Source organism: Salvelinus namaycush, chromosome 35 (genome assembly GCF_016432855.1).
Source record: "Salvelinus namaycush isolate Seneca chromosome 35, SaNama_1.0, whole genome shotgun sequence".
Lineage (NCBI taxonomy): Eukaryota > Metazoa > Chordata > Actinopteri > Salmoniformes > Salmonidae > Salvelinus > Salvelinus namaycush.
The window spans coordinates 30,832,509-30,850,542 of NC_052341.1; the positions used below are offsets into that span (position 1 = coordinate 30,832,509).

Below are 18,034 nucleotides of genomic sequence, written 5' to 3' on the forward strand. Positions count from 1 at the left end.
CACATACACGCGCACACCTGTAGAAGTCTATGCCTCTCAATTGACTCAAGGGGCTTCCTTTCCCGGGCTCCTTCACTTCACTAGCACTGGTTTAAGAATCAGCAGGTGACGGCTACATAGCAAAGAGACCATCAGTGGACTGACTTTCACTTCTCTCGGATCAGCGCAGAGGAAGAGTAATATGAATAAAGGAAGAGTCTTCAGAGTATTGAGATGCAGCCCTGGTCTCCGCCACTGTGCGACTGGCTCATTGTTCAGACTGACCTGGAGGCCATGAAGGGAGTCATGTCCAGCTCTAAGGGGAACGAGACGTACGTAATGATCTTCCTCCGCAGCTTCGCAGAGTGTTCAAACCTCTGGGGGGGGGGGGGGGGGAGCGAGAGAGAGAACATGACAAAAAGAGAGGTTAGAGATATTACAGTGCGAAGGACGAACTAAAGTTGAGCTCTCACACTTGAATTTCTTTTACGCAAATACAGACAAAAAAAAAATGCGCGCGCTCACTTTGAGGTGGAAACACGCCACAATGGGGAGCTTCTTCATAGTCAGCTGTTTGGTGGACTCCTGGTAACTATGGCAACCGCTACACTTAATCTTGGCGCCGCTCCCTAAGTGCTCTGGTCGGGTAAACCTGCAGAAGACGGACCAGGGTCAGGACCCACACAGTGTGTGCGAGTGTGTGTGTCTGCGAGTGTGTGTGTGCGCGCACGTACACATGATAGAAAGATGGACAGCAGAAAAGAGAGATACAGAGAAGGTTAAAGCGATGCGTAGACAGTCAGTGAGTGTGGTGGCCCCTGAGAGAGGGGGAGAGTGATGAGATACCTGCGTAGACAGTCTGTGAGTGTGGTGGCCCCTGAGAGGTGGCTCTCTCCGTTGAGTGTGCTGCCGTCTCCCCCGGGGCTGAGGGGCCAGAAGGGCGTGGACGACCCCGGCAGGTCCAGACTGATGTCCCAGAACGGGTCTATCGTCGTGGAAACACCACTACAGGACGAGAGGGGAGGGGTCTGTTAGGGAATGGCTTTTGGGCTTTGACTGACCCAAAGCCTATGAATCCATCTTATGACCCCTACATTTGAGTCATTTAGCAGATGCTCTTATCCAGAGCGACTTACAGTAGCAATTAGGGTTAAATGCCTTGGCCAAGGGCACATGAGAGTTTTCACCTAGTTGGTTCAGGGATTCGAACCAGCAACCTTTCAGTTACTGGCCCCACGCTTTTAACCGCTAGAATACCTAAGTAGCCAGTTACAACACTTAAACAATGTTAGTTTGCATGCGAGTGTATATATAGACGAGTTAGCTGACAAAGTCACGAAAACGAAACGCACGCTTCAATGGGGTAGAAGTCGGAGTAGTTGTGATTCGGAATGGCTACCAACAATGACAAGAAACTGTGACGTGGGGAATCGTAAGTGGCTCGTTTCAGCTAGTTTCATCTTGTTCTTGATATGAGGTCTTGTTTTGAGGTATTTCGACTTCATGTCAATCCTAATATGGCTCAAGTTCGCTAGCTAGCTAACCAACCAACAAACATCTGTAACGATGAATTTGAGAGACAACAAGTGCTCATTGTGCAAACTAACTTATGTTTTCATTAAACATTGGAGACAAAAAAAATGTTTATTACATGTTGTCAAAAATCTAAGCCAACCCCGTCTGTTTTGCCCCATAGTTGCGCCCACGACGGTTTTGTTGCTAAACAACCAACACGTCCATACACATTTACAAAATGTTGCACAAATGCTTCTCAATCAGTCTTGCAAACTCAACACGAAATCACTGATTCTTTGTGAATGACTAAATATTGTGCAATACTCTATGTGTCCACCAGATGTAGGTAGAACACTATGTCAGAGTCTACACTGCCCAGTAGGGTGCCTGGCTGCTAAAACAGTGGGAGTGGAGCAACGGGTGATGCGTGTGTTAAAAAAAAAAATCTGTCCCACTCTCCTTGACTCACTGCAGAGAGGGGGTCTGACCAGGGCTGAGAGTGAGTGAGTGCTGGTTTGAAACCTGGTCAACATAATGCATCAATAGTACACACGCCCACACAAACAAACAGTAAGGGTGAAGCACAAAGACGCAGAGGAAATAACTTTCACACTGCTGACACACACACAGAGAAAGATGGAGGAGCATACTGGCAGACTTGACAGGTGACGTCAGACTGCAGACCCCCGGTGAAGATTTGGTCGATGATGCAGTTGCAGTTATTGGGGTTGTTGGCCTTCTTCCCGTTATCATCTCCTTGGTGAACATCGAGAGGACAGGGACAAAACACACACACGATTGAGAATTAAAGCTTGTCGACTGCTGCTGCCCCCCCTCAGTATCAGAGAAAGACAAATCGAGAGAGAAAGAGTGAGAGAATGAGGGATGTTGAAGGAGGACACAGAGCTAAGCAAACACAATCAGCACTTATGTAAAGAGGCTCTTAGTCTGTGTCAATTAGCAGCCCCTCAGCTCAGCTCATCCAGGCAGTCAGATAGCAGACCAGCCATTTTCTTCACTCTCCTCCTCTAGTTCATTCTCCCCCAATCGCTGCTCCCTTCCTTTCCCGTATTCCTGCTTTTCCTCCCACCATTTGACTGTGGCAGAAGTAGAGAGTGTGGGTGCCATTTGAGTAGAGCAGTCTGCTTTCTACAATCTGATTGTCTGTACAAGTTTGTATGTGTACATGTACAGTGCCTTCGGAAAGTATTCAGACCCTTTGAGTTTTTCCGATAGAGCCTAATTCTAAAATGTATTTTTTTTTTTAAATCTCAGCAATCTACACACAATACCCCATAATGACAAAGCGAAAACAGGTTTTTAGAAATTTTACAAAATGTATTAAAACGAGAAATACCTTATTTACATAAGTATTTAGACCCTTTGCTATGAGACTCGAAATTGAGTCCTGGTGCATCCTGTTTCCATTGATCATCCTTGAGATGTTTCTACAACCTGGAGTCCCCCTTCAGTAAATTAAATTGATTGGACATGATCTGGACAGGCACACTGTCTATAAGGTCACACAGTTGACAGTGCACGTCACAGCAAAATCCAAGCCATGAGGTCGAAGGAATTGTCCGTAGAGCTCCGAGACAGGATTGTGTCGAGGCACAGATCTGGGGAAGGGTACCCAAAAAAACTCTGCAGCATTGAAGGTCCCCAAGAACACAGTGCCCTCCAATATTCTTAAATGGAAGTTTGGAACCACAAAGAGCTGGCCGCCCAGCTCTCGGAGAAGAAAGGCCTTGCTCAGGGAGGTAACCAAGAACCCGATGGTCACTCTGACAGAGTTCCTCTGTGGAGATGGGAGAACCTTCCAGAAGGACAACCATCTCTGAAGCACTCCACCAAATCAGGACTTTATGGTAGAGTGGCCAGACGGAAGCCACTCTTCAGTAAAAGGCACATGACAGCCCACTTCGAGTTTGAAACAAAGATTGAATGCCAAGCATCACGTCTGGAGGAAACTTGACAACATCCCTACGGTGAAGCATGGTGGTGGCAGCATCATGCTGTGGGGATGTTTTTCAGCAGCATTGACTGTGAGACTAGTCAGGATTGAGCGAAAGATGAACGGAGAAAAGAACAGAGATCCTTGATGAAGTCCTGAACACTCTGGGCCAGGTTTTCAGACTGGGGCTTAGGTTCACCTTCCAACAAGACAACGACCCTAAGCACACTACCAAGACAACACAGGAGTGGCTTCAGGACACGTCTCTGAATGTCCTTGTGTGGCCCAGCCAGAACCTGGACTTGAACCTGATCTAACATTTCTGGAGAGACCTGACAATAGCTGTGCAGCAACGCTCCCCATCCAACCTGACAGAGCTTGAGAGGATCTGCAGAAAAGAATGGGAGAAACTCCCCAAATAGAGGTGTGCCAAGGTTATAGCGTCATACCCAAGAAGACTTGAGGCTGTAGTCACGACCAATGGTGCTTAAACAAAGTAACGAGTAACGGGTCTGAATACTTATGTAAATATGATATTTCAGTGTTTTGTTTTATTATAAATTAGCAACATTCCTAAAATCCTGTTTTTGCTTTGTCATTATGGGGTATTGTGTGTAGATTGAGGGGAAAAAATTTAATACATTTTAGAATAAGACTTAATAACCTCTTTGGGCTAGGGGGCAGTATTTTGACGTCCGGATGAAAAGCTTGCCCAAAGTAAACTGCCTGTTACTAAGGCCCAGAAGCTAGGATATGCATATAATTGGTAGAATTGGATAGAAAACACTCTAAAGTTTCTAAAACTGTTAAAATTATGTCTGTGAGTAAAACAGAACTGATATGGCAGGCAAAACCCTGAGGACAAACCATTCAAAAAATAAACATTTTCAGCCTACCACTGTTTCCAATGGCTGACATATTTATTATGAGGCGAAATCCTCCCAGATTGCAGTTCCTAGGGCTTCCACTAGATGTCAACAGTCTTTAGAAAGAGTTTCAGGCTTGTTTTTGGAAAAATTAGCTAATTTGGCTCCCATTTTGGCTTTAGTGTTTTCATGCGCGTGGATGAGAGTGCGTTCTTTGTTCTTTATCTCCGGTAAAGACAATAACGTTTCTCCGTCTTAAATTTTAGCGTTTATTTACGTATTAGGGTACCTGAGGTTTGATTATAAACGTTGTTTGACTTGTTTGGAGAAGTTTATTGGTAACGTTTGGGATTCATTTTGTATGCATTTTGAAGGAGGGAAACCGGTGGATTATTGAATGAAGCGTGCCAGCTAAACTGAGTTTTTGGGGTTAAAAAGGACTTTATCGAACAAAAGGACAATTTGTGATGTAGCTGGGACCTTTTGGAGTGCCAACAGAAGAAGATCTTCAAAGGCAAGGCATTTATTATATCGCTATTTCTGACTTTCGTGGCGCACCCGCCTGGCTGAATTTTTTTTTTCATGCTTTTGTATGCGGGGCGCTGTCCTCAGATAATCGCATGGTGCGCTTCGCCGTAAAGCCTTTTTGAAATCTGACACAGCGGCTGGATTAACAAGAAGTTAAGCTTTATTTTGATGTATGACACTTGTATTGTCATGAATGTTAAATATTTCTATTTCTGTCATTTGAATTTCGCGCTCTGCAATTTCACCGGATGTTGTCGAGGTGGGTCGCTAGCGGAACGCCTGCGCCAGAAAGGTGAAACGTAACAATGTGGAATAAGTCAAGGGGTCTGAATACTTTCCGAAGGCACTGTATGTGGGTGTAAGGCTGTGTAATGCATTCGTGTTTGCCACTGTATATATAAAAAGGTAGGTCTTATAATGTAGTGTGTGTGTGTGTTCCTGCGCGATTCTATGCGTACGCCCCTGTACTATGATGCAAACCTTTGCAGTGGCGGTGCAACACGTCCAGGGCAGCGATGAGGAACTCGTGGGCATCCTGCTGCTCGTAACCCGCTAGGTGGCGCGCGTGAGTCCACACCAGGTGCAGCAGTCGGAAGGGAATGTGGGGCGAACGGTGGCCTGAGTAGAACTGACAGAGAGAGCGAGAGGGAGGGATGAGAAAAAGAGGAGGAAGAAAGAACCAAAACGTTAAATGTGAGGGGAGAAGGAGAGGGGGAATGGAGAGAAAGTGAGGCGAGGGAAAATAAAAAGAGGTATAAGAGAGAATAAGGGTTGGAGAAGGGGCGGGATGAAACAGGAACTTAAACCATGCAAATCCCACCACGTACTGACTCAATGTGACAACGACTTCGCTAGCTAAGTACTTCCACTACAATGGTTTTAGAGGGGGGAGAGAAAATTAAAAAGAGAAGATAGTTTTGGGTTGAGAGAGATTTAGAACAAGAGCATTAGACAGCAGTAGAGGTGGGCTGGGAAAGAAAGAGGGAGGAGACTGGAGGAGGTGTGCGAGCCTGAAAGAGAGAGATATTTTGAACCCCCTTTACCTCCTGAAAGAGCTGGGACATCTCACACACCAGACAGGAGTTGGACTGCATTTCACACTTGTGTCTGTCGGACAGGAAGAAGTCCCGCAGCAGGGGTGTATGGGTGAGGGCCTGGACGATACAGTTCATAAAACACGTGTTGCCCAGGTTGATCAGACCTCGAAGACCTGAGGGAGAGAGGGGAGGGTTAGAGGTCGAGCAAGAGAGAGAGAGAAGCAGGAGGCAGAGGAAGATGGAGAGAGAAAGGAACAGACAGGTAAATGGGGGGGGGAAGAGCGCTTGAGAGAGAGAGAGAGAGAGAGAGACATGCAGAAACAGACATAATACCAATCTTGGAATATCAATTCCAGTGCCAAAACCACTACAGTAAATGAGAACCAGTGGAGACATGGCTGTAACAGATGGCCACAGTGGTCCCTAGACGGAGGCTGGAGTGAACACAGCAGCCTCACACTGGCAGGAGGACAACAGGGTAAGACCCACTGAGCTGGGATACCCTGATAGGAAGGGTTGCATGCAAAGCTACCGGTAATTTACCGAAGTTACTGGCATTTTCAGTCATTTGGGTAATAACAGGTCATCTACAGCAATCTATGGTAACTTTGGTAATGTATACTTGAATAATAGTCCCCAGTGCCCAAGAAAGCCAAGGTAACCTGCCTAAAGAACTATCGCCCCGTAGCGCTCACATCTATAGCCATGAAAAGCTTTGAAAGACTGCGTCATGGTTTTGATGTGAGCCATGACCAATCTCCATTGCACTCTACACTGCCCACCTGGACAAAAGCAATACCCAAGGTAAGAATGCTGTTCATTGACTACAGCTTATCATTCAACGCCATAGTCCACTCCAAGCTCAAGACAGTGACTGAACACCTCCCTCTGCAGCTGGATTCTGGACGTCCTGACAGGCCGCCCCCAGGCGGTGAGGGTAGGCAACAACACATCCGCCACGCAGACCATCAACACGGGAGCCCCTCAGGGGTGTGTGCTCAGTCCCCTCCTGTACACCCTGTTCACACGCGACTGCATGTAAGACGCCAACACCGTCAAGTTTGCTGACGACACGACGGTGGTAGGACTGATCACATACACGACAATGATGCAGTCTATAGGGATGTTGTCAGAGACCTAGCAGTGTGGTGCCAGGACAACCACACCCTCAACATCAGCAAGACAAAGGAGCTGATCGTGGACTACAGGAAACTACAGGAAACAGAGGGGCGAGAATGTGCAAAGCTGTCATCAAGGCAATGGGTGGCTACTTTGAAGAATCTCAAATACAGCATATATTTTGATTTGTTTAACCTGTTTGGGCTGCAGCCCGACACCGGTACACTTATGACAACATCCAGCTCAAGTGCAGGGCGCGAAATTCAAAAGATATTTTTTTTTAAATATTTAACTTTCACACATTAACAAGTCCAAGACACCAGATGAAAGGTACACATCTTGTGAATCAAGCCAACATGTCCGATTTTTAAAATGTTTTACAGGGAAGACACAATATGTAAATCTATTAGCTAACCACGTTAGCAAAAGACACCACTATTCTTACTCCATCAGTTTATTACTCCATCAGTAGCTATCACAAATTCGACCAAATAAAGATATAAATAGCCACTAACCAAGAAACAACTTCATCAGATGACAGTCTGATAACATATTTATTGTATAGCATATGTTTTGTTCGAAAAAGTTGCATATTTCAGGTATAAATCATAGTTTACATTTCAGCTACAATCAGAAATTGCACCGAAAGCAGCCATAATATTTACAGACACCAACGTCAAATACCTAATTACTCATCATAAAACATTTCTGAAAAATACATAGTGTAGAGCAATTGAAAGACAGGCATCTTGTGATTCCAGACAATATTTCCGATTTATTAAATGTTTTACAGCGAAAACAAAATGTAGCGCTATATTAGCGTAGCCACAATAGCCAGAAACACTTGGGCGCCCACGACCAGTTCACATGCACGACAGATATTAGAAATAGCATCATAAAATGTTTCTTACTTTTGGTGATCTTCCGTCAGAATGTTGGACAAGGTGTCCTTTGTCCAGAACAGTTGTTGTTTTGATCTGGAACGGCAAATATCCCTCTTCATTTAGCATGGGCACTTGCCAAGTGGTACGGATCTCTCCAACGTAAACAAAGTCAGAGAACGGAACACGGCAAAACTCCCGAAAAAATTTCAATAATCTGATTAAACTATATTGAAAAAACATACGTTACGATGATATGGTGACATGTATCAAATAAAATCTAAGACGGAGATGTTAGTCGTTCATAACGACAGCTAAACAGAAGGCATATCCATGTCCTCTTTCGCGCGCTCCAGAAACAGGAAGTGGACGGTCACGTCAAAGAAAGAGCTTTTATTCCACCTTAGACCAAGATAAACACAAAAAAAATTCTCTCACAACCTCTTGACCAACCAGGGGAAGGTGTATGAAGTGTACGTAGCCTCTTATGTCTTATGCCCATGTATAGGCAAGAAGTTGAACAGAGCATAGATTTCTGACATTCCACTTCCTGGTCAGGAAAAGTGCTGCAGAATGACTTCTGTTTCACTCAGAGAAATAATTCAAACGGTTTTAGAAACTAGAGAGTGTTTTCTATCCAATAGTAATAATAATATGCATATTGTACGAGCAAGAATTGAGTACGAGGCCGTTTGAAATGGGCATCTTTTATCTGGCTACTCAATACTTTCCCTTGCAGCCATAACAGGTTAATACTTTTTTGGTTACTACATGATTCCATATGTGTTATTTCATAGTTTTGATGTCTTCACGATTATGCAGAAAATAGTAAACAATGAAAAACCCTGGAATGAGTAGGTGTTTCCAAACTTTGGACTGGTACTGTAGCTACCTCAATTACCTGGTACCGCTGCACATCGACTTGGTACTGGTACTTCCTGTATATAGCCATGTTATTTTTAGACTCATTATTGTTATTCTTTATTCACTGTGCGTTTATTCCTCGTGTCTCTACGTCATTGAATGTTTTATCTTTAACGCTGCATTGTTGGAAAGGACCTGTAAGTAAGCATTTCACTAATAGCCTACACCTGTTGTTTACAAAGCATGTGACAAATAGAATTTTAATTTTAATCACTTTTTATAAAATTAATCATATATACAGTATAGATGTGTTATATCTCTGTCCATATTGTCCATGAGTTTCTAGTCGATAGACCATATGGTTCAAGAGAAAAATAGTCTAATTAATGAAAAAAAGCATCTAAATCAACAATGGCATTATTTTCAATTAGCCCTTCCAAAGTTTTTAAACAAATGCCACGAAAACATTTACGACAAAGACATAATGACATACACTACCGTTCAAAAGTTTGGGGCCAGTCAGAAATGTCCCGGTTTTTGAAAGAAAACACCTATGTAGATCATTTCATAAAAATAAAAAAAATGTATTTCAAAAACAAGGACATTTCTAAGTGACCCCAAACGTTTGTGTGTTAAAAAACATGTTGCCCCTGACCAGCTGCTCACCCTAGACCCCTGGGGTGAGTAGCATGTCCCCCCCCCCCTACAGGGCACCATTACACACAGTACAGGGCATCTTGACAAAAAGACTTGAGATTAGCAAGCGCCGAGAGGGAGAGTGCGAGCGAGCGTGAACGTTTAGCACCTAGCAGTAGCACTATGCCATGCTGTTTAACGCCACTCATCTCCAACTCTGTCTGAGCTGCTCCATAGCTGTGTGGAGGATCAGGGGTGAGAATTAAAGAGGGATGAGAGAGAGAGAGAAGGAGAGGAACGTCTTATTTCTCCACTGGACAGCACTTCCTAAATCCCTGATCAATAACATACTACTAGTGTGTGTATTTCTCTCTCTCTCTCTCGCACACACACTTTCCCAGATAAACACATTTTTCAGACACAGCCAAACAGAAGTCTCTGCAATGAGATTAAGGAGAGACTGGGGGTTCTATCCGCCCACAGACATCACAGTCTGTACTGCAGATGCTGTCATCACACTGAACCTCATAGGAAATGAACTACGCCCATATAGACAGAAGCAGACTAGAGCTGTTTGCACTAGTCCCTTCCACTAACCCTCCTGTGTTGGCAGGTCCGAATGGACCAATATGACGGGTTCAATATGGCAATGGCTCCACCAAGCCTTATAATTTCCTTCGGTCATATTGCTTATCCCATTATTGGGATTCTTCAGATTCGGGAAACACAGAAAGGGGAGAGGGTGTGGGCTAGGCAGGGGTAAGAAGCTAGGATAAGGGGACCAAGGAGTATGGTTTGTTTTCAGAGCAGGCACAAGACAACTCTTGCTGTAGCCAGACAGTGCAGCACTGGGAGGAGGAGCCCTTACCGATGGTGCAGTTTGTCGTCATCTTCCGACGCTTTGGATTGTGCCGCAGCAGCTCCAGCTCTCGTTTGGTGGGCTCCCACGTCGAATACTTCTCCCCTACACCTGACACACACACACACAAACAACAGGAAAGAAAATCGGTTAAAAAAAACAAGTGCAAGGCGGAGAGCTAGAGAGAGGATGTGAGGACTTAGATTTAACTAGATGGGTAGCTTTACCTTAAACCTAAAGGGAGGGGAATAGGAAATAGGGAAACCTACATGGCCAATGCAGTGGAATCTCTAGAGAAAATGCATTTTACATATACCAGAGGTGCAGTAATATACTGCACTAGGGCTGCACAATAAGGGCAACATTTATTTTTTGGTCCCAAATATTGTGATTTTACTTGCGATAGTCAAGTTCTTCCACACCGACCATTTCTGTATGGACCTCGCTTTATACACTGGGGCATTGTCATGCTGAAACAGGAAAGGGCCTTCCCAAACTGTTGCCACAAAGTTGGAAGCAGATAAATTGTCTACAATGTCATTGTACGCTGTAGCGGGCTATGTGCCTTTTACTGAGGAGTGGCTTCCGTCTGGCCACTCTACCATAAAGTCCTGATTGGTGGAGTGCTGCAGAAATGGTGGTCTTTCTGGAAGGTTCTCCCAACTCCACAGAGGAACTCTGGCGCTCTGTCAGAGTGACCATCGGGTGCTTGAGACCAAGGCCCTTCTCCCCCGATTGCTTAGTTTGGCCGGTAGGACAGCTCTAGGAAGAGTCTTGGTGGTTCCAAACTTCTTCCATTTATAATGATGGAGGCCACTGTGTTCTTGGGGACCTTCAATGCTGCAATCATTTTTTGGTTCCTTTCCCCAGATCTGTGCCTTGACACAATCCTGTCGTCTCGATGTATTTGAAAAATAGTTCCAGCTCTCTCCCTTTCGATAACCACTCAGCATGAAAGAGAAAAAGTTAATGAAATAGGCCTATTGATTACTTATTTTTCCTTGCCAAACTAGCCTATAAATCTGTGTCTTTCCTGAGTTTACTGGCTTAGGAAACTGAAGGCCCAGAATATCTTATACAATGTTGCAATTTTGCTAGCATGAGCTTCAGGCCAGACCCAAGTTAATAGTTGAACCAATGTTTCAAGTTAGTTGCAGACAGGCCATGCATAGCCAATGTGATTTTTTGGATATACATTTTCTTTAAGGATATTTTCTACTTGCAGGCTGCAATGTTTTTATTTGTTGTCTTTATAGGCAATTTTTTACATAATTGGCAATGACAATAGAAGTTACCTTTTAGGTTTGTTTCATTTTCATTTAGATAGAATTCTGATTAACCACATGACAATAATTTTGATATACGAAGACATTATTATAAATGAAATTAAACTGTTGCACAAAAATGTGCATATGAAAACCATAACTGCCACGGAGATCAGGTAGAAGTGGTCAGATAAATTGAAATTCCACATCAGAAAAGGTTGCCGACTCCTCGTGTAGCCAATTACCGGCAACTTCAGGAGAGTAACAGCAGCATCTGCCAAAGCCAGTAGAAGCGGTATGGGGATGGTCGGGTCAATTTTTCTTCTTCTAGTTATCTTGATATCTGGCTCCCCTCTTGTTTGTGTCTTATTTCAAACAGTACGCTTAAAGCATCAGACAAGCTCGATGCATATAGGGTGTGTCTATATGGAAAAATACACCTTTAAAAAAAAGCTGAGACACTTCACACCACTTAGAGAAAAAGGGATTTTCGTAGCAGATTAGGAGTGCATTTTCGCTAACCCTTTTCCTAACCTTAACGTCAATCTCCTAACCTGCTATCGAAGGTGTGAAAAGAGTGTTTCCCAGATTTAGCTAGCAAGCGCTTAGCATTAGGGGCAATTTTGTAGCTTGCTAAAAACCAACTTACTAGCAAATTACACAAAAGAATAGTATACTACAGAAAGCATGTGGATATATATTAAGAAGCTAAATGAAAAGGTGTGTCGTTGTTTTTAGGAAAAACCTGTTGACTGCATGCTGTTGTTTGGTCAATGCATGCATTGCAGAGTGAATCTTGAGCATGACAAACTGCCTGCTTGAGTAATGGGGCAGGGCTTGGTGAATGGGATTGGGAACAAGAGAGAGAGCGAGGGGCCTCCCGGGTGGCGCAGTGGTCTAGGGCACTGCATCGCAGTGCTAACTGCGCCACCAGAGTCTCTGGGTTCGCGCCCAGGCTCTGTCGCAGCCGGCCGCGACCGGGAGGTCCGTGGGGCGACGCACAATTGGGCTAGCGTCGTCCGGGTTAGGGAGGGTTTGGCCGGTAGGGATATCCTTGTCTCATCGCGCTCCAGCGACTCCTGTGGCGGGCCGGGCGCAGTGCGCGCTAACCAAGGGGGCCAGGTGCACGGTGTTTCCTCCGACACATTGGTGCGGCTGGCTTCTGGGTTGGAGGCGCGCTATGTTAAAGAAGCAGTGCGGCTTGGTTGGGTTGTGCTTCGGAGGACGCATGGCTTTCGACCTTCGTCTCTCCCGAGCCCGTACGGGAGTTGTAGCGATGAGACAAGATAGTAATTACTAGCGATTGGATACCACGAAAATTGGGGAGAAAAGGGGATAAAATTTAAAATTAAAAGAGAGAGAGCGAGAGAGAACGCTAAACTCGAGCAATAAATCAAAAATTTAAAAAACAAAAAGCTGTGATTATAACCGAGGTGTCACTGTATAAGTCAGAGGGCAATACTGGGGGGGATTGAATCGGGGAAAGAACTTACCTTGCAATTTCCACGCTTTCCTTTGTTCCTCTTTGGCAATCTGTTCCATATCTTTGTCGTATATGTAGTCTTGGCACACAAAGCAATATATACCTCCGTACAATAGATCTATAGCTGGAAGAAAAACAGAGACAGAAAGAGAATGATGAAGTGACAAATGATAAATGGGGAGGAGGAGGAGGTATGAAACAGCTCAAGGCTATGTCGGAACATTCCGTTCAGTTGTAGCTCTAGGGTGCATCCTAAATGGCACTCCACTCCCTATATAGTGCACTACTTCTGACCAGGGCCCAGTGCACTATAGAGGGAAAAGGGTGCCATTTGGGTCACATATCCAAGATTAGTCCTGGAGAAAGGAGTAAGCAGCTAGCTAGCTCTCTACCGCCGCAAGGCCAGCTTAAGCGCTGACAACTTGACTTTCTGATAACATCCTTGGCGTAGGAAAAGATCCGGGGTGAGCGGGAGGGATTATAGTCAATGTGAACACATCCGCACTTGATAATGTTTTGATAAATGTCTATTTATGAATGTAGTGTAAAGTGCCCGTTTTCTAATACCATTCGTCAGCCATAGTTGATATCTTTAACACCACTTCATCTGAAAATCCGACTTTTCACAGTCAACTAGTCAGCTACCGTGCATGCAGGTACCCACACAGACAGAGGGATAGAAAGAGGATAGAGCCAGGTAAAAGCTTCACCTCTCCCCATCCCTCTCTCCCTCCCTCTCCCATATCCTCCTCACCTTCTCAGCAACTGCAGCTCCAATACCTGTTTGCAGTTCCCATGACAACCTGCCTATGCAATTGGCTGCTCGAGGCAGACATAACAATCATTAGGTGTACGTGGAGAAAGCACGGGACATGCAGGTTGTGTGTGTCTAAATGATCGCCCCGAATGATTCATTACGGTATTAAAATGTGGATAGATGTGGTGTTGACTGGTGTCCCAGCTGTGACTGAAAGTATTGAAATGTCAGACTGGGCCCTGCAGGTGTTGAGGAGTACCAAGCTGCAGCTAAGAGCAAAGAGTGGAACAACTTTGTCTGCCTGTGGATTCAATTCACACGCCAAACCAAATACAACCAGTTTTACAGCTGTAATGTGTATATTATATATATATATATATATATATATATATATATATATATATATATATATATATATATATATATACATATATATATATATATATTATACACAATATATTATATTATATTGGACATAAGTTTATAATGCTGTCATTGCAGTGGAAATATAACTTTCCTTGCAGATTGCCACATCGAAGAGGGAGGCAATTTACCGAAGAATCGGGCACAAAAATTAGGATAGAGAGACTGAAAAAGTAAAACACTAGCCTTAGGACTCAGATTGAATAACAGCCACACTGTTAATGGCACAATAAGAGCTGGAGAGAGAGAGAGAGAGAGAGTGAGAACAAAGTTGCGTAACAAGGTGAGACTTGCTGAGAGAAGACAAAATGAAAATAAACCCACAGACCTTCATGTAACCATGGGAACCGAGAAAAAGCAGGGAGAGAAAGAGAAATAACCCGTTACAGGGAGAAACGTAACATGAAGAGCCAAAATAGAGGAAGAACAGACCAAATATCTGAAAGGAAGAAAGAAACCAAAAAAATATATACTGCAAAATGAAGGAAGTGGTTTAATTGAATTGTGTTGGGTTTTATTAAGACATGTTAATTACTCTGCGCACTCATCTAGTGAGATCGGCCGTTCCTTTCTTCTCCTCCCGCTGTAGCGTAAATCTATCTATGGCCTATAGGCTAACAGACCCGGGCTGCGATGCACTGAGCTGCTCAGGCACATTTGTGCAACAGAGAATCAGCAGCCCCACTGGTACCTAGTGCCTATGTGGCCAACTACACAGGCGACGTACAATAGCCCCTGGGGCATCAGTCCTGGCGTGTTGCATTGTGTTGCAATTATGTTGCGTGAGGTTGCATAACGAGTTGGTGATTTACGTCGCCGTCAGCTCCATCTCTGATGTGGTAGAGCGGCCGATAACCCAACAAGGTTTGTTGACGCGTTCATCTCGACATCATAAAAACCCTAGAGCAGAACAAAAGGACACACATTTTTATTTACTGGGTGCTTATTACCCTCCTCAACAGTATAATTAGCTACTTAGCAGCCTTTGTTTGGGCCCCGTGTGCGATTGGTGGCTGAATGGGGGCAGAGAGGTGGCCGAGGCCTGCCTAGTTAAGGGAAGGGGGTAATTAGGTGTCTTTAATGTTTCAGGGGTGTGGGTGAGGGACCTGGCAGGGTGGCAGAGTGTTGTGGTGGTGCTGTACAGGTCTGACGTGTCAAATACGAATGAAGTAAGACAGAGGAGCAGAGCACATGTTCTATGTTTGAGGTGTGTCCCGAGTAGTCGGACAAAACGAGTATCGCAACAATTTTGTGGATACAATTATGATCCGAGAATATTTTGTAATTATCCGTGATAATTTTTTATATATATATATTATTTTTTTAATCGGGTGCTAGCACACTTCTTTCTCATGTCAAGCAGTCATGTGCGAGGTTCTACGTGGTCTAAATAACTCAACTGGCTGTCTGTAAAGAGAAGGGTGGGCTTTATATGTTGATCCTGCAGCTCTGATTGGAACCTGATTGGAAACTGTATTTCTCCGTCCACTCGGGTCATAATTTCACCCAATCACTTTTCCTCGCAAGCTTTTCGGTTTAGATCGCTGTTGCCTGCTACTATGATAATTTACACGGCGAGGACGTTTGCTATGAAGCTGTCAATGTGAATAATATCAAACAAGCGGGGAAAGGGGGGGGAAAAAGACAAAACACTGATCCGCATTCTAACTGGTTGACAGCAAACTTGGCTTCCCGCTGCAAGTTCAGACACCCCTCTGTGCGCTGCTTCTAATCTGCAGCTTTTTTACAGTGAGAATGTGCAGTGAGGTATCTTGCCAATATCTACTTAGTCATATTAAAAAAAAAAACGTTTTTTCTCCAATCACGAGTATCATCCGATCCGACTATCAACTGTCGATTTGAGTATAGGATGACCAGTACGGCCATGTCGGCACAACACTATCCCGATGGCTTCCCCTCTCTGAGGGCAGTGTAGAGCTGGTGTGGACTCAAGCTGTGGTCCATATGAGAGGAGGAGAGCTATACTACAGCACCACCCAACCTGATAGGACAGTGAGCAGTTTGCTGTGATGTTCTCAAGCGTTTGTTGCGCTCGTGTGTGTGTGTGTGTGTGCGCGCGCGCCTGTCTTACCTAGATTGTGTCGTTTGTTTTTGGCGTGCTCGTGGATGTGTTTCTTGGTGAAGCAGCCGAAGAAGACGCAGTAGAGGCAGGAGTGGAGCCGGTTCAGGTGGGCGCCGCACATGTGACAGACACACGACTTGGCCTGCGGGGGACGAGAGAGGGCCACAGGTTGAGGATCACCATAGAAACCAACAGCGTCCTCATCACCATCCTAAACTCACAAAGACTCAGGTCGGTCAATCAGACCGGATTTATCCGGTTTATAGTGAAAGTCGGCAGCCGTGTTCCAGCTTAATGGAGAGAAAGTCTGCAACGAAAAGAGGAGCAAATTTACATGGTTGTTTCTTTTCACAAAAGACAAACAGGCTGAAGAGAACACCTGGCATCTCTGGGAAACAAAGGGATGGAAGGCAGATGATAAAACACCACATCCATTTTGTCATGGAGAGAGAAAGCCAGTGTGTCATTTTCAGCTGGCGTGTGGGTGTTTGCTTACACTGTCCTTGCCTCATCTCTGCACTTTTGGCAAGGTGAAAAAGATCGCTAGCTTCCACACCTGCCAAACCCCTCCCCTGACATCATCAGCCTGGCGATCACAAGTCCACTACACACAATGTATTCTCAATAAAGAGAACCCATTTGGCATCATATCGATAATACAACCAAATCTTGAAATAGACCTAGATTTTTGGTTCCCTTTTCTTTAGGCTGCCTTTGGGGTAGCCATCCTGTTACAGTTTCTTTGCTGTAACATTTTGCACCGAGCCCATTTCGGCGTGGCAAGCTGTCCTGCCACAGTGTCCCTGGTGACATGCCACCGGAGTGAGCTGAGAGATCATAGTGACACATGTTCACACCATGACTATTGCCTCGGCCAAAATCCGTTGTTGAGGTGGAAGCACAAATCACACACACAGAGACAGAAATGGAGAGGAGAGAGAGAGAGTGCACGCATGACAAAGAAAACACCGACAAGACAAAAACTCCATAAAACCCTGGGGCCATACTTGCGAATATTAGAAAAAGTTAAAAGCATCAGCCAATTAAAATCATTGACGTAGTAGTACGTGATCAAAGGCTACATGTTAGCCTTTCCCATTACATAACCTGGCCCATTTAGCCCCATGCCATCCTCACCAGGTGGCCGTGATTACATCCGGTTCTAATTCCGTATCAGCCAATTAAAACTGTCGACGTAGTTGGACGCGATAGAACACTTCTCCGTGACAGCCTCTTTAACAGCAATCAAACGGCACGGTCTGCTAATCAAAGTTAGCGAAAATACGCACCAATTTTCAAAATTGGACGATTAGGCTAGCTCGCAGTGTTGCGAGCCTGGCACCTGGTTATTTTATCAATTTGCGGGCAGGTTCAAATCCCAGCTGAGTTTTTTTTAAATTTTTAAATGTAGAATTACATTTATTGTGCTAGCATGTTGTGAAGAGAAGGCCAGCCAAAACCTTTCAAATGAAGATTGAATACATTTAAAGAAGAGCTTCTTGGAGTCCCTCTTGCAGACTGACACATATGCTACTGGAAATGATACATAAATAATTGCTGTTACTATAAGCGATATCATAAAGATGTTCAGGCCTACACTTACATGTACTTGGGATGCAAATTTCAGTCCATTTTGCTGCCAACTAACCGACCCTGATTAACTGGTCAACAAACAGTAAGTTTTTCCCTAAACAGTAAAATGTGACTAACAGAAAATGCATACAAGGAACGGACATTTTTCGTTAAGAGCTAAATAAAAACATCCAACAATAGCAAGCCTATCGT

At 44.5% G+C, this 18,034-nt stretch overlaps 1 protein-coding gene across 2 annotated transcripts in view; it reads right to left on the bottom strand.

The window, feature by feature from the left end:
* LOC120029979 (ubiquitin carboxyl-terminal hydrolase 22-like) overlaps window positions 1-18,034 on the bottom strand; it is a 45,340-nt gene that overhangs the window by 4,678 nt on the left and 22,628 nt on the right. Inside the window, exons 2-10 of one of the 2 annotated variants that reach the window (XM_038975293.1) lie at window positions 16,259-16,391; window positions 12,997-13,110; window positions 10,248-10,349; window positions 5,886-6,052; window positions 5,323-5,470; window positions 2,145-2,247; window positions 826-984; window positions 505-631; window positions 265-356 (exon numbers count right to left, since the gene is read on the bottom strand). In XM_038975293.1, the coding sequence (XP_038831221.1) occupies window positions 265-356; window positions 505-631; window positions 826-984; window positions 2,145-2,247; window positions 5,323-5,470; window positions 5,886-6,052; window positions 10,248-10,349; window positions 12,997-13,110; window positions 16,259-16,391 (1,145 nt within the window). Of the gene's footprint in view, window positions 1-264; window positions 357-504; window positions 632-825; window positions 985-2,144; window positions 2,251-5,322; window positions 5,471-5,885; window positions 6,053-10,247; window positions 10,350-12,996; window positions 13,111-16,258; window positions 16,392-18,034 lie in introns of both variants that reach the window. The other variant, XM_038975292.1, reaches the window with a different exon arrangement.